The sequence below is a fragment of the Rhopalosiphum padi genome, chromosome 4, assembly GCF_020882245.1.
Source record: "Rhopalosiphum padi isolate XX-2018 chromosome 4, ASM2088224v1, whole genome shotgun sequence".
NCBI lineage: Eukaryota > Metazoa > Arthropoda > Insecta > Hemiptera > Aphididae > Rhopalosiphum > Rhopalosiphum padi.
This window is the reverse complement of record NC_083600.1, coordinates 36,414,506-36,431,795: the sequence shown is the minus strand read 5'-3', so window position 1 is coordinate 36,431,795 and position 17,290 is coordinate 36,414,506. Positions and strand designations below refer to the sequence as shown.

General features: G+C 25.8%; 1 protein-coding gene across 3 annotated transcripts in view; it reads right to left on the bottom strand.

The window, feature by feature from the left end:
* Positions 1-995: 995 nt before the first annotated feature.
* LOC132930158 (ras-related protein Rap-1b) overlaps positions 996-17,290 on the bottom strand; it is a 164,308-nt gene continuing 148,013 nt past the window's right edge. For all 3 annotated transcript variants that reach the window (XM_060995862.1, XM_060995861.1, XM_060995860.1), the window contains one exon: positions 996-7,037. In XM_060995862.1, coding sequence (XP_060851845.1) covers positions 6,623-7,037 — 415 coding nt within the window. In that variant the 3' untranslated portion in view covers positions 996-6,622. The remainder of the gene's footprint in view (positions 7,038-17,290) is intronic.

Genomic DNA, 17,290 nt, shown 5'->3' with positions numbered 1-17,290 from the left:
TTATAAGCATAGTTTTTATGTATTTTTTTTTTACAACGAATTTTAATATTATTTTATTATGATATATTCATAATAATATTACAGTCACTGCAGATTGCTACACACTCGATATTTCGTATTACACTAAGTGTATTTTTAATGTAGACAATTTTAGTCCCTGTCCTTATGTTTATGTTATACAATAAAAATTTCGTTCACATTGTACTGCATTTTAAAACAACACAAATATTTACTATCGTACGGGTTTTGTGGTTGTGAGACTAACTTTATGTTGTGTGGATACTATGGTATACATTTATACGTGTAAACAACATCATATGTATACTATTATATTAAATTACGATCATAGATATGCAGTGTAGTATTTAAATATTATTCCATCATTAGCCGACGGTAATATTATTACAGTAACTGTAGATGTAGTATCGAAGTAAATATATTTTCGTACAATAGTAGAGTACTTACTTAAAGAATATTATTTTATAGTGATAAAAGTTTATTTTTTAAATTGAAAAATATATTTACATTTGAAATTATTTATTACAAGTATAGTATGTTAATTTATTTTTCATAATCTCGTACATATTGAATTCTGAGTATTATATGTATTTATCCATTTTGAAACTATATTCCTGTAAATATATCAAAGAATATCTAAGGTAAGTCTGTTTGAAAACTGATTTTTAAAACTTGACTTGAATTATTTCTCAATAACAGGAAACTATTTACTTTTTCATTTATAAATAATACGGGTAATAATCGCTGAATAAACTCACTAGTATGCTGTAAAATTTAGATATTGAAAAGAAATAAGGCCGATAACTTATTATTAAAATAAATATTATTTATTATTTATTATAAAGGTTTGTATTTTAGGAATCTTGTTATTTTTTTTTAATAAAAAAGTTTTTCGATGTAATAGTTATAATATCAAAGGATATGCAGTGGGCAATGACCATAGACTATAAAACGAGGCTAAATAAATACTAAATACAATTTTGAAACAATACTATGTTTATTATTATAATAAAAATCAATACACACTATAAAACTTTATAATATAATTATTCATACAATAATTAAGTTATTTAAAATTATAATTATACACATATATATAATTGTTCTTTTGTGATATGATAACATACATAATATTATGAATGCTAGATAATCATTATTGTTAAGTTTTAGATTAGTAGTCTTTCCGTTTTAGTTTTATTATGAACGGCGTGTACTACAGTTATTCCATATTTCCATCTGCAGAAATAAATTTACCTATTTCGAGAGGTGCTACACATATCTTATTGTACCTTATTGTTCCTAGTTATTTAATTAAACGAGAAAATATATACTTCACACATAATTTATATATATATACATTTAATTGATTATTTCTTATACGGATAAATACTGGAATTCAATTTGAAAATGTAAATATTATATTTAATTACTTAAAATATATTGGTTATGAATTTGTTGCCCCCCTTCTCCTAAACAAAAAATGAATAATAAAAATTATTATAGTTTTTACTAAAAAATTAAAATAAAAACATGATCGCCATCAGTCAATTTTTTTTTTGTCCAGATTATTGTGGAATATCACATAGACATTAGATATGTCCTATATTCGTTTATCAATTGATATAATAAATTGTAAGAAAAAATTAAAATTCATACAAAATAAGAATAATTCCACCTGATTACAACAATGGATGCAGTAATATTTGAAGCGCAAAAGATTTAACTTTACTTTATTGTGATTTAAAAATATTCTTTTATAATATTTTATTTACTGAAATTAAGTCACACGTATACTGAAGTTTTTTGGAATTATAATTATGCAAGGTGAACCTATACTCATAATTGCTAAAAGTTTTATATTTTTAAACTAAACTATTATTTGTAGATAATTAGCTGTAAAACAATATTTAAAATTTTATTTATATATTTTGCAGTGTTTTTTCGTTTTAATTTTTCTAATTTTTTTATTTTTTGAACGACCACATATATTGTTAATTTCATATTCTGAAGTAGAATTTATTTTGGAGTTCTCCGATATACACAAATTTAATTTGTAACCAGAATTTAATTAGTTATAATTTATAAGTATTTTATGTGGTAAGCGTAGTAGAGAACCATTGGCGGGATACCCTGTACCACTCTACTTTACTCATCAATTTTTTAAATACTTATAAGTAATTAACTACTTGTTAAAATGTTCGATTTGCATGCATGAAAATATTCTGCTGCGTAATATGAAATTAAAATGTAAGTATATTGTCATTTTAGAAAAGTAAAACATAGAAAAACGAGAACGATATAAAATTTAAATATTTTTTAAATTTTTCTTAATAATATGTTGTTCTGGAGTCATCAAATTATATAAAAAAAATATTTTTAATTAAGTTCAAACTTTTTGAAATAGTGGGTGTGAACATTTAAATGGATAACCTTTTATATTGTAATGTATAAATGTATAACGAATAATATTATAGAAAATAAGAAATAGGTTTTTTTCTAAATTATTCAATTACAGAAATTATTCGTTTAAGTTCTGTTTTAAATTAAACTGTTTAAATGTTTAATGAATATGAAACTTTATATACGGTATGCTATAATATAATCAGAAACTTTGAAATAAATTTAGAAGGTACATTATGGTTATCTTAAACATTAACTGAGTTGGTGTTTTATTTATGAACACAACATTTAGAGTGCATATTTCTCCAAATTTACTAGTGTTTTGAAGACAAATACACCCATACATTTCGAGAGAAAAATTTATAATTTTAAAAAACTTTACACCTGATGACGATACACTAAAGATTATCCATTAGATAATAATTATTTTTTAGTAGGAGTTTTTAATCAATTATAATTTTATAAATAATATTTATTTCTCATTTTTATTAATTACAATTTCTTACTAATATAATTATAATGTTATTAGTATGGATAAAGTTTTATCCGTTAATTTTAAATTATTATGTTTTTTTTTTTTTGAAACTTAATATGTATTATATATAATATATTGTGTTGTAAGTAATATGTATATGTATTTTATAACTTAAACATTGTTATTCCCTTACTGTATATATTATAAATGTTTATGCATTTAACTAACTTTAAATTATTTGGTATAAATATATGATAAATTTTAATACAATATATTAGGATTAGACTACCAATTTCTACTGGTCCCTTAAATGTAATCATTAACGGAATCAGTTATTTATTTTATTTATTCTATAATGAGTTAATAAAATAAATAATTTTTTTTTCTTTTGATAATACGTATTATTAATTTTGTTGAAAATTAAGCTAAAATAAAAACAATTAATTAAATGTTAATATATATAAAAAAAAAAATTATATGTAGGTTTAGTGTTTTATTTTTATCAATAGTAAGCCAATAATATAATTTTCGTGAAAAATTTTGAAGACTAGTAAAAAAAAAAAAAAATAACTTGTATTTATTAATTTCAACATAGCCTGATTAAAATTACACAAATTAAAGTGACGTGAAAGCACTGTTGTTCGCTGTATTTTTTTATTTTTATTATTAAATTCGAATTAATGGAAAAATCGTTGTAGACAATTAATTAGTTTTGCCCAATTAAAATGAATTGCACAAGACCATAATAAAATCAAACTTTTTCTATGAAGGGAAAATACAATATGTAAAACCAATTAACTGAATTGATTATTCAAAATGTGAAAATCATGTCAGGTTTTAACAATTATATTTACTAATAAAATAATCTCATCAATGGTTTCCATAAGCTATTATGGTTTAAAATGTGTGTCATTATAGTGTGATAATATTTTTAATTTAAATGAATGTACATTTTTTTATAGCATTGTAGAAAAAAAAACGTAATTAATTATTATTATCCCTGCTTATTCCCGATTGGACTAAATGAATTTTCACTCACACGAATGCCACATACGGGGATATAACTACGACAATATATTATCACATACCTACTTTATTTTTGAAAAATGAGAAATATTACATAATATTTTTCACATTTTTGATTTTTATTACACTCAGAGGTGCTCGCAGGCAGTATTTAAGAGCCTATCATAACCCGTTACCCCGTTGGCATTTTAAACGGACATTTACCAACAGTTTTATTCTCGTATTTTTTTTCAATACCTAACACGTAAGTATAGATATTAATTGATAATATAGAAAATACGTCAAAATACGTAATGATGAGACATTCACATATTACACATATTATTAGGTAATTTACAATATAATAGCTGTACTGTTCATATTATTCGATAAAATATCAAACGACATGATTGATTAACAAATTAATAATATGTATATAGGCAATAATGGTGATATTAAATGTCAATAATTCATGATAATGAATATTAATAGTACAATTAAGTAAATATGACCTTTTATTTGAGATTTCTTTTCACGGACGTTCTTGTTTAGATAAATTTAACTATTTTTTTTTTTTTATACATTGTTAATGCTATAGGTACTATACTACATTATATGTATGTACATTGTACTTTATTATATTTGAAAATTTTAATATATGTATATAATTATACATATATATTGTATGTTTAGTAAAATGGTTAAGTTATTAAAATGTATAGTAACATCGAATATAGAATGAGAATAATAATAGTAATTAATAACTTGGACGAATAAATACATTGCGTATAGTTTATTAGTAGGTGTCATGTAGTTTTAGGTGTTTTTAGAGAACACATACATTTTTGAAAATGCTTCGTGAACAAATTAAGTTAAAATATATTTTAAATGCAAGTATGAACAATTAATAGTATGTATTTTTATATGTTTGATATTTAACATTATTTTGGTTCATTATTAATTAAATTGCTAATACATTATTATTTATAGACATTCTTTTACCACACTTATAATACCTATATTATAGGTTGACTATTTGAACAATACGCTTATGGAAGCACTTGGAAATCAATGGCACATAAATTAACGAATTTACTACAATTTATCACGTTTATTGTTTAAATCATAAATCTTGTACCAGTGAAATCAGAGATTACAGGTTAGCGTATTAAATATTTAAATTCATAAAATATTTACACGAAATACAGACGATAACCGGCGTAATACAAATCATCTTATTACCGTCAATAATTAATATATTTAAAACGTGTTTATTAGATTAAATAATTCGTAACAAAACACATTGGGCATTTAAATAAAATTATAATATTAATTATGTTAAAATTATTAGTTAATTATTATATTTACATTTAATCGGGTCAAAACCTGTGTTCTGAAAGGTACATACAAGACCAATAATTTTGATAAATAATTTAAATTGATTCTCAAAAATCATAACGTTGTTTGAAACCTATTACTTATAAATAAACTATAATATGATAATAACTTTCCAGATAATACATTAAGTGATTTAAAACAATTTGAAATGCACGAAAACGATACAAAAATGATAACAGTATCTTGATCATTAAAATCCGAAAATAATAGTACATAATCTATAAACAAAATGTTATTTGTACGTTGATGGGGTTTTAAAATCAAAAAGACAAATTAATACAATGTAAATATATAAAATAATTATTATAATAGTTAATTATTTTTTTAATCAAATTTAAAACATATTGTATTTTTTCTTGAATACCATAACGGCATAATATAATATAATATATTATAGTTTTATGGGAGTATATTTTATAAAGATAGTGATTTTACTCAAAACTATTTTAATACGTTTTATTTAACGTCGAAGAGAACACAAGAATATAATTTATACTTAACTATGATATAGCTATACACAAGTATATCGTTATTATTAAGAGAACGGTTGGTGCAGGAAATATAATAATATAATATATAGAGACAAAATAGTGATTTTGTCGTTCCAATATTGCAATTGCAGTGTCGGCTACATTGGACTGATAAACATGAATTAACGATATATACGTATATACAGAATGTGCATACATAATATATTATATACAAAATTTGTATGGGGGTTGTGAAACTTGAAAATTTATTGTTCTTAATATTTCGTTGTAAACGCGTTACACATAATACCGCTGAAAAGACGTTTTCTTAATTATTATTTTATTATCATAATACAGTACTTAAGTATGTATATAGTACACTTAGTTACTCCGTTCTATATAAATATTTCACGAGGCACGTCAACGACGCACATAATAGTAATTATTATTTGAGCACACCCCAAACGAACAAAACGTTAATCAATGTTAAAGGGACACTATGATTGTATAATGAAACAGAAAGAACAAAAATAACGAAAAATAACTAGTTAGCGGCTATTATACGCTGGTAAAACAAACAAATAAAATGTTGGATGCAAGTTTCGTAGAGGGGAGGGGGTTAGTAAAAAATTGATTAACAATATTACAATCTTGTAAAATAATATGGTAAAACACCAATTGGTAACTATATAGATTATATAGGTACACGTGGCATAATAATGGGTATAAAACGACTAAAATTATAATGAACTGTGTACGAGTGCGAAGTTTGTTTTTGTCGGTCAACCGAAGACCCCATTATTATCATGTAGGTATATTGTGTATATCGTATATTATAATATTATTATGCGGTCATTTAGCTGACGTTGCAATCATCCACTCCACCGCCGTTACCCCCACCGCCACCGCCACCCGCGGTCGTGTCCCTAATCTGTTGTTTGGCCTTCCGGCTGCACCGTCTGATCAGGCTACGGCTGCGCGGTTTCGCCCGTTCCTGTTGTTGCTGTTGCTGCTGCTGCTGCTGTAGCTGATGCTCGTCGCGACCGTGACTGGAAGCGCCGCCAGCCGGACCGGAAGTCGTGGCGGTTCCCGCGTTGTCCGCGGCGCGTCTCGACGATTTGGTGTGGCTGACGTACGCGCTGGACCGACGTTTCAACGGGCATGCCGCCTGGTCTTCCGTTCCGTTCAGCTTCCGGGACAACACTAACAAGCACTTGAACAGATCGCGCACGTTCACGTTGTCCTTAGCTGAACACTCGATCAACTTGACCCTGCGAAAATAATTGTGCAAAGTCGTTCGCGTCAGAGCTGTGTTTATATATAATAATATGTATGTTATATTGATATATAAGTCAGGGGCGTACCCAGGAATTTTTCAAAGGGGGTCCAAATTTTTTTAACATGTATACAATATCAACCATATTACACAATATACAATCAGTGGTTTGCACCTTTTCCTCCATGGGGGGTCCATACCCGACCCCTCCTCCCTTGGGTACGCCACTGATATAAGTAGACGGTATGCGCTATTTATATTATGCGTTATGAATGGACAGGATGATGAGAGTACCGGTGAGTGTGCATAAAATGGGTGTGCATACTGTATATTAGTTTAAAGGAGTTTTCGTTCTGACGGCTTGATGGGATTGAGGAGTACAACGTTTTAGTTTATATTGTATAGTGTAATTACTTTAATATACTAGTTACCTCATCTAAAATTTATTCTCTAGGGGTGGTTCTCTTTTTATAATAAAGGCGAACAATATTTTTATATTTTTCACCCCAATGGCTGTGTATAATTAACAGTACTGTGTGAATAGAGCGTTCTATTGAAATTAAAACTCAATTAGACTACACTAGCGTTCTATATTATCACGCCTTTGTATAATGAAAAATATATTCACATGGATTTTAACTAAAATATTTAAACGTGAAATAACTCTAAAGCGTTACATTTATTTTTATTGTACACATGTAGTAGTATATATCAGACCACTTAGAATATATTTTATATTAACAAAAGGGTCCCACACGTCATAAGTATTAAGTATTTTACGACGCTACTTCCAAATGTACGAGAAACTTTGGAGTTTAACATTTAAAAACCGGCTGATTATTTAAATAAATAAACTAATTTTTTAGTCTTAAATCAAGTATTTCGTACTTAAACCGATGTTTTTAAACGACATATTTTAAAAGTTATATGATTCCACTCGTAATTTATAATTTTATCGATAACTGAAACATTATCTAATATCAAGTAAATAATTATTTTAATTTTTCAAACTATAGTTTAAACGCTATTTTAGCGTGTTATTTAATACTTTTCTATTATTTCTCCAAAAATCATTTATCATAATAATTCACTGAGAAGATGCAAATATTATAATAACTAAAAGTAACATGATACGGTTAGACAATTTATTGAAGAAACGATACAGAATACAGATTGATAATGTATTTCATATTTTTGTCAAATGATTTTGGTAAAAATAAAAATTGCTTCAAACGTCAAACATAATTAATTACCACACATAAAAATATATTATTATAATTATTGGTTATTTGATCGTGTTTCATGAACTGAAAATATATTGCCACAATAAAAACCGATACTTAAAGAAATCAATAGGACAATAGCTATATTATTATTATATTATCATCTAGTTTCGGATATATTTCTACAGTTCACACCACCTGTCCGTGATATGCACAGTGTTTAATACTCTTCCTTATCGGAATCGTATACACAACTATTTTTACACAATATAGATTATAGATACTCTCTGCGTTATTATGGTTAACTAATATAATGTTTTTACGTTTCAGCTGTGTGGATTATAGTACAGGCGACTGTGTGTTTGACCGATATTACATAAAAAGGTTCTTGACACGTGCATAGGTATGTGACGAAAACATCAAAATCCTTTTTTGCGTTTTTTTACGATCCTTATAATTTATGCTACCTACTTGCCTGTTTTTAGTTTTTTTTTATTATTCAAAACACATAGCCGTTATGGGTGTTTAAGTTTAGTGAGTTTAAGTATTAAGTACATTATGGCGGATATATATTTTGTTGAATACGATTAGCTGGTGGTATATTTAATATCGCAGGAACCTATTAGTAAATAATGCCTCAATAATATTACTTATTGGTACTTGCTATTATATTTGCGTGAACGATCAAAGTTAAGTTTCAATGGTGTATAAATTAGACATAAAATAGGTGACATTTTTAATTCATTGTAGCATAATTTAAAAATTTTAAGCGTATTTAGTTAATTTCGATTTATGAATTTGAATAATTTATTAATTCATTAAATTATTGTAAATAATGTATTCAATGAGTAACAATTAATGATTAAATTAATTACCTAATTAAATAAATGTTAAATGTTGAAAATTAGTATTTATATGCTATTATATATATATATGCTAAATACTTGATAGATTAGCGTAGTTATTGTAATGTAATGCTTGCATTGTAATATATTTTTTCAATTGGAAAAATATAGATATTTAAGGATATAATAAAAGTAACATGATAAACATAAAAATAAACATTTACAAATAACAAATATATAAAAAAATTATAGGTATCAGGAATACTGCAGAATATTTAAATATCTATAATAATACGTATATCAAAAATTAGGACAGGAAGCGCACTCTGGCATCAGTTTAACTGTGGTAATAATTTAAATCATCAGTGATACGTATAGAGCACCATATCACAAACGATAAGGCGTAGAAAATTTAATTGAAAACAAATAATAAAAATGATTAGTTAGTTAAAAATGATATATTATATGTATTTTTAAATTTTTAATCAAAAATATGTCATAAACGTAACGCTAAAATCATAGCATGTTCAAATATTATGACGTAGTCACTAGTCACTATTCATTGAATATTAATATTCAACAAGAGAATAATTGAATCGACAGAAATATATAATTATTGTCGTATATTCGTCTACGGTCTACTATACATCATGATAGTCTTCATGACTTGTTGGAAGGCCAAGAAACAATTTAAAAATTCTAATTAATTGAGTTATAATGTAATAGAGTTTATTATCGACATATAATAAACCCTTTAAGTATATAATACGAATATATTGTTTATTACTTATGATAATCACTGACAATTATAGTAATTGATTAATCAAGTTAGTGATAACTTTTGAAAGTTACAACAATTTGAAATTAGATTTTCGATTTTGATGTATGCCATTTATTCGATTCACAATGTTTAAACGAAACCATTTAATTTTAATTTGATATACGAAGAAAAATCATAATGATTCATTGTTCAGAACTCATATTGACTTTGAAAACTTGTGACATATAACGGTAATAACGGTAATAATAACATTTATGCTATTGCATACAATTTGTGTTGTAGCTATCTATTTTTATAGTTTATATCTAATTACGATAGCATTTAACTCTTTAATGAAAATTATACGGTTATTACGAAAACGGGTGTAATCTTATGTTAATAATATCGCTCCGGATAATATGATATGAAATGATATCTAATACATAATAATATGAATAGTGAATACCGCACACTTGTCTACAAAAGATGATTCAATATCCGATCAGAATATTAGCCTTTTATTGCACTCATCGACCATATAATCAAATCATTTGCGTTATTAGTTTTTGATCGAATACCCGCCAAGTATTCGTTCAAGTTGAATAAGGCATCGGAGGCACTGCTAATCGCAACCAGGCGGATGTTATTATTATTTACTTTCTCATCGTGCTTTTGTACCATTATTGTTATTAATCAAAAGCGTAAAGTTGCTTCTGAAGGCATATCTCTGGTAAATCCATACTGTTTTTACCCATTAATTTTGTGTAAGTTAAATCACATTATTCCGAGGCCTTAATCGCCTCGAAACGTCATTATCGTCCTGTCGTTCGCATTCTTCACCGAATGCGTCATTGCCGCGCACGCGTTTTACCGGTAAACATTTAGTTTTAATTATGGTTTGTATTCAATTTGCCAAGCGACTTGTATAAAATAAACGACCGGTAGTAATTTTCCTCAGTTTTTGCCTATTAAACGTTTGAAAAACTTGGGTGTTTTAGCAGTTTCAGACCAGTGATGTTAATACGAGACGAAAACGGAAAGCAACAGTATTATATTTTAAACACCCACACTATAATAATGACATTAGAATAAGAAAAACATACTATTTATCATTTTGACGTACCGATTGATTTTTTTTTTATTTGTATACAATATGCAAATATGCAATATAGGCATGCGCAATATAATATAGTTGTAAGTAGGTATAATGCATTTTAAAACGATCAAACAATTATTCAATATACTTTATATTATAAAATTATAAACTAATTAAATTATGCATATTATATCATTTATTATATTGTATTTATTTAATAATTTATAACGAACGACTATTTAAAATATAATATTAATGACAAATTGGGTATTAAAAACTTGTTTTATTTGTATTAGAAAGAAAAAAAAATATTAAAACTGTGACTGGCACGGAAATTATTTGATATGATAATCTAAATAATAAACATCTTATCTGAGGTGGGTTTAGGTAGGTATGTGGTTTGTTTAAAATCTCATATTGATACACAATATAATTTACCGATTTATATTGAACAAAAGTTATATTACATTTTCACTTACTCAATTCAAAGAATATTCTGAATATAATTCATAACTATTCTGAAATACAATTACAACTGAAATAATCTTAATTAAAAACAATTCATTTAACATTTTAACTTTTATATACCCCGGATGTGGAACATATTTTTATCATTCATCAATGTATAATTCAGTAAACATGTTATCGATTACGAAATTATTTTACTTAAATAAGTTATCAAACAATATAATGTTTCGGAATTTCGGATGTAAAATCATAGATGTGGAAATATGATAGTTCCTTATCATTATGGTAGAATGTTGCACTGCACATTGCAACGGTATCGTTTTAAATAATGGATCACCACAAAGATGAGCATAACGAGTGTGGACTGAATATTATAGATAATTTATTTACAGGGTGTTGCACTTTTGTTCTGTTTCACAAATTTTGTTGCAAAGTTCAATACAGTGGTTTTTAGTGTTTTCATTTTAATATTTTATGTAGAATAAATATGCATACTTCGAGAGGATAGATAATAACTTTTAAGTTGGAAAAGCGATTCTGATCTTGGAGATTCTCTTTTCGGGTTTCTATAACTATAAATTGATTGCGTTTAAGTTAGTGCTAAAAATATTAATACCAGGATTTGAATAAAATATACACGATTAAATGACAAATAGCCATCGGAGGAGATCACCATCGGTCTATAATCCTGTATATTTTATATGAATGCACTACTATACATATTTCAATCAGATTCTCTTTATGGTATTGTGATAATTAATTATTTATGAATATAATATAATATTGAAATTTTAAATAATAATCCGTGTACAGGGGTGTATGCAGACATACCGTTAAAAGCCTTGTATAAACACGAAACGTTGATTAGGAAATTGTGTCACATAAAATAATACATAATCAAAAGCGCGTCAAATAATTCACGAATAAAATATTAATTTTTCTCAACGATTCGTTAATTTAGAATGTAAAACGTATGCATTAACCTGGAGTTAGAATTATTGATTGAAGCGAGTGCACGTATAAGTTACAAATGTTTCTCAGCAATATTGAACATTGCGATAAAATGTATTTTTATATTATAATTTTGAAACGGATATTTTAACTATCATGAAAGTTTTACCATAGTTCTTGGAATGCTTTTTAAACGAATAAATTACCGTCCACATTTAATCAATATTACGAAAATAATGTTTTTTTTTTTTAATTCACAAATTGAAATTGAATTACTCTCATAAAAAAATGATAATATTAATAATTATTAATGCAATTAAAATTCAATAAATTATAGAATTATTGACAATTCGTTCACATTTGACGCGTCAGAATAATGTCAATACCTGAAGTATAGAGGTGAGTTTAATTTTTTACGCTAACTATATGTATATATTATCTATTAATTAGACTAATAATTTACTTTGTATTTGAACTATTCATTTATAATATTATTATAGTCATATACATATAGACCATATAGTAATATGTATATTATTATATTTTATTTTAAGGAAACATCGTCTTAGTGAACACAGATTTTCAGTTTAATTTGATGAATTATTGTGATACTAAATATTGTTATTGATTGTGGGAACTTATGTATGCAGTGGTTATTGTTACAGAGAAAATACCAAAGTATACTATAATAATAACATCAATAAAACAGTACTTTTGAAAAATCCTTGTTAAAAAGGAACGAAAGTGTAACACAAAGAACAAAATTCATTTATGGATCTAAAGAGACAAAAGAAAAGTCTTTAAGAACTCATTCTGTTCAAAAATAAAATCATCTATAGCATATAGCATATATACTTTGATTTATAAGCATATTATAATTTCCAGTTCAAGGCATTTTTTTATTTGTTACATTCAGCCATCGGTAACAATAAAATATATAGATACTTTAATTTAAAAAAAATAAACTTTGATAGTTAAGCAGCTGAAATTAATTTTATGTATATAAATTACAACCAGAACTTACTGTATAATTTGAAATTAGTTCAATATTCTAAAAGGAAAATATAACAATCTTGTCATAGTTTATACTCAGAGACGGACTTAAGATTTTTTCCTTATTTAAACTTTTGTTGTTCCACAATTTATTACTAATTCTTAGCATTGGTAAAATATCTAATTTAAATTAGGTTTACACAAAAAAAATTACCCTAGTAGAATCGAATAATTATTAATCTAATATGTTACGATGTTACATAAGGTCATTTTATTAATTTTTTTAGTTTCTTTAAAGAAATAAGCATAAATCAAATATTTTATTAAACAATAATATGAAACATATATTATTCAAGTCCCTTTACCAATGAATAGGATTTTTTTTTATTGAAAAAAGATTGAATACAAATATTATATTTTGAATATTCTTTATAAGCCCAATGCTAAACATACTTAAAATTATTTAGAAATATATATCTAATATATGTTTATCGTATTTTTATTTATATATTTACTTTTTTCTGGAAATAAAAAATATACCTAATTTTTATTTGGAGTTTCAATATTGTTTCTTATTATAAGCGTGATTTTAAGATGAATAAATTGTAGTTATACTCAGAATATTAAATTTAAACATTGAGTGTTTGTAGATTTATATTTTATGTCTATAAAGATTATGAACTGAAACTTATGCATTATTATTCCAAATAATATAAGAAAATAGAGGGTGTAATAAAAACAAAGAATTAACAGCTGTAATTTTAAATAACAATATCTAATAACTTTTACATTTATAATATGTCATAGAGTTCTTCTAACCTTACTCTATGTGATATAATTGGTAATTTAGATATCATAGGGATTGACAATATTATAATTATACGTTAAATAACTTAATACTGCATAAAAGCTATTAATAGTACGTAAATACGTAATACATTTTTGCCTATATCAATATTCATTTTTTTTTTTATTTATTTCTAGGTGTATGTTTTTTTTTATTAAAAAGTTATTATTTATTACTAGGTAATAATTAATTATATATTAAGTTAATTATATTTGTCAGCTATTTATATTGAATCTTATGTAATGAAATATTAAACTCTAGTACATAATTTTTATAGACATCTAATATAAATCTGCACAAACTTAATATTTTAAATTTATTATTCCGAGTGTAACCACAATTTATTCAGTTTAAAATGATGAATTAATACGGAATACAATAAAAATTTCCTTTAAAATGTGTATGAATGATTACAGTAACTCGCTCAATCACGTACAAATTTAATTGTATTATTAAAAGTTTAATTTGTATGCTGAAAACTTATTGATATTTTGTTTTTGTTGGAGTGATATTTTAATTATTTTCATTTAACACTAAATGTTGCGCAAGTCAAGGTATAGTTTTCGCCTACATTTTGAAATCATTAAACAACTATAATTTATACCCGGTTGTAATATTTTCAAATAATTATATTTTATTTTTAAATATTTGTATTTTTCTTCAAGAGCAATTCGAAATAGGCGTTATGCTGTTATGTTTCGATGATTGCGAACGTGCCAGTGTGCTACTCGATGAAATCAATTTTAGCACTTGTAGAAAAATGACATTAACTACGAATTCGAGACATAATTTATTAATGCATTTTAAATTTGGGTTTTGAATAGACTAATTAGTTGAAAATGACATTTCACACCAACGCTATATTACAACGGCGTGTGCACATGACCACAAATATAGTGTGTACATAATTTATTACTATCGTTGGAAATTGCGTTGGCGTAAAACTTCTATTATAATGTCACAATTTAGCTTTATAATATAAATATGTATATATACTATATATAAATAATTGGTGAAGTAACTACCTAATGACAACGTTTTTTTTCTTTTAAAAAGTGGTTCGATTTTTAATTTTTTTTTTTTTATTAGACGATATTATCATATTATAGTACCTAAGTTAATTCTGAATTTATTAAAAAAAATACAATGGGACGAGTGTTGGTGCGCATTATATTACGATTAAATGTAGGTACATGAGCGATATACGTATATGATATGTTAAGAGAGTAAAACTCTGGAAATATTACACTTTACAATGTGTTCATTGATTTTTGTACACTTTCTGAAGTGTATAAAACTGCTATACAAGGAAGATCCATTGTTCAAATCGCGTGTGCACTTTGAAAAACGTACATCCATTTTCTATACTTCTATAGAGTAAAAAATATTGAGAAAATGACTGTCTTACATTAAAAAAAAAATATATCACATTTTATGTAGATTTTAGTACTTCTGACGTCGGCTCCGGCGTTTTCGAAAATTTCTCTCTAAACGTATTACAAGTAAAAGTAAAATGTGTATTTTTGTAAATGTTTCACATTATCGTAAATATATAACGAAGACACGGAATATTAATTTGGTGTAATATGTAGATTAAACAGTAATGGTATTATGGACATAATGGATCTTATTGAGAAACGAGGTCATTGATCAGCGATCTTGATCTGTATAATGAAATAACACCTATTTATCGGACTCCGTATAAACAGAGGCATCTGATATATATAGTAAGGTAATGAATATGTTTAATTTAATTTAGATCGTTACGTTTTGTTACTGCTGCGTTTGTCAGTAAGTAGAATACCATAGTCTTTACGGCCTTCGCTACCGTCGACACCACCACATCACTGTGTTCTCGACAGCGGACGTCCGGACTACAAACGCTCAGGGCTGGAGATAGGAAATGAAATATACTTATTCTTCTCAGGAATTCAATGTATATTATAAATTGTATTTGGGCTGGTACGTAAAATCTCGCGTGTTTGATCGATGGACAGTTTGTTTTTTTTTTTCGTTTGGTTGTATTCGCTGAAGGGTTTGTTAGCGTTACACAAATGCCTATTTATACTTTGTACAATGACAGATAGAAGACCCAAAATGGATCCATAACAAAATATAAACACTGACGAAAAATCATCTAGGTTAAAGGGCTGAATAATATTTACACAAAAAGGTAAATTGTTGATAGTTTTTTTTTTTTTCTTTATTAATATATATACAATCTGTACACAAGGCACAATAAGAATATAGGCTATAATATTACAGGAGGAAAATCTTGAGTGAAGAAGCCACCCACTGATGACACTTCGTCGAATTGTTGATAGTAAAACATAAAATTGGCTCTAGCATAATTTATTAATTTTATATACTGTGTATATCATAAGACAATAATTGTACGTTATGGATTGTAAAAATCTTGATAACATTTTAATTAGGTACCAACCTAAGGTTTTTTGAAAAATAAAATAAAGAACATTGAAAAACAATATAATAATTTATTATTTCAAATAATATTAATAATAATATTGTTCAGCCTTATATTATCCTAAAATTATTTATTTAGACATATTTTTAAAATTAACCATTTAATTATAATTATTACGATTATTTTTGTGAAAATAAAGTAGTACTAAATATAGAATTTTATTAATATCGTTTTGTTTGTAAAATATAAGCAATATTATTTTGGTAATTTTTAAAAATATTTTATACATCATAATAATATATTATTACGTATAATCCAATTAATATTATTATTGACTATAGATAGGGATGCAACTAGATTAAAATTAGCACACTGGGTTGTGACTTAGTTATATCATTTTATTTGAGCGTTTTTTTTTATTCAGAATTACTGATTATTATTTCAGGTGTAAGTAGTATATTATGCTGCATCAACTTGATCAGACTATACCCAATCGAATATGTTTTTGTAATTCCTGAACTTCCGATATTTTTCACGTAACGCATTAAAATCATTTGTTAAAATTTGCTGTTATAAAGCTAACATATAAGTAATAAGTATAATTTATATTGTATATTATACTATGTATTGCAATGTCATG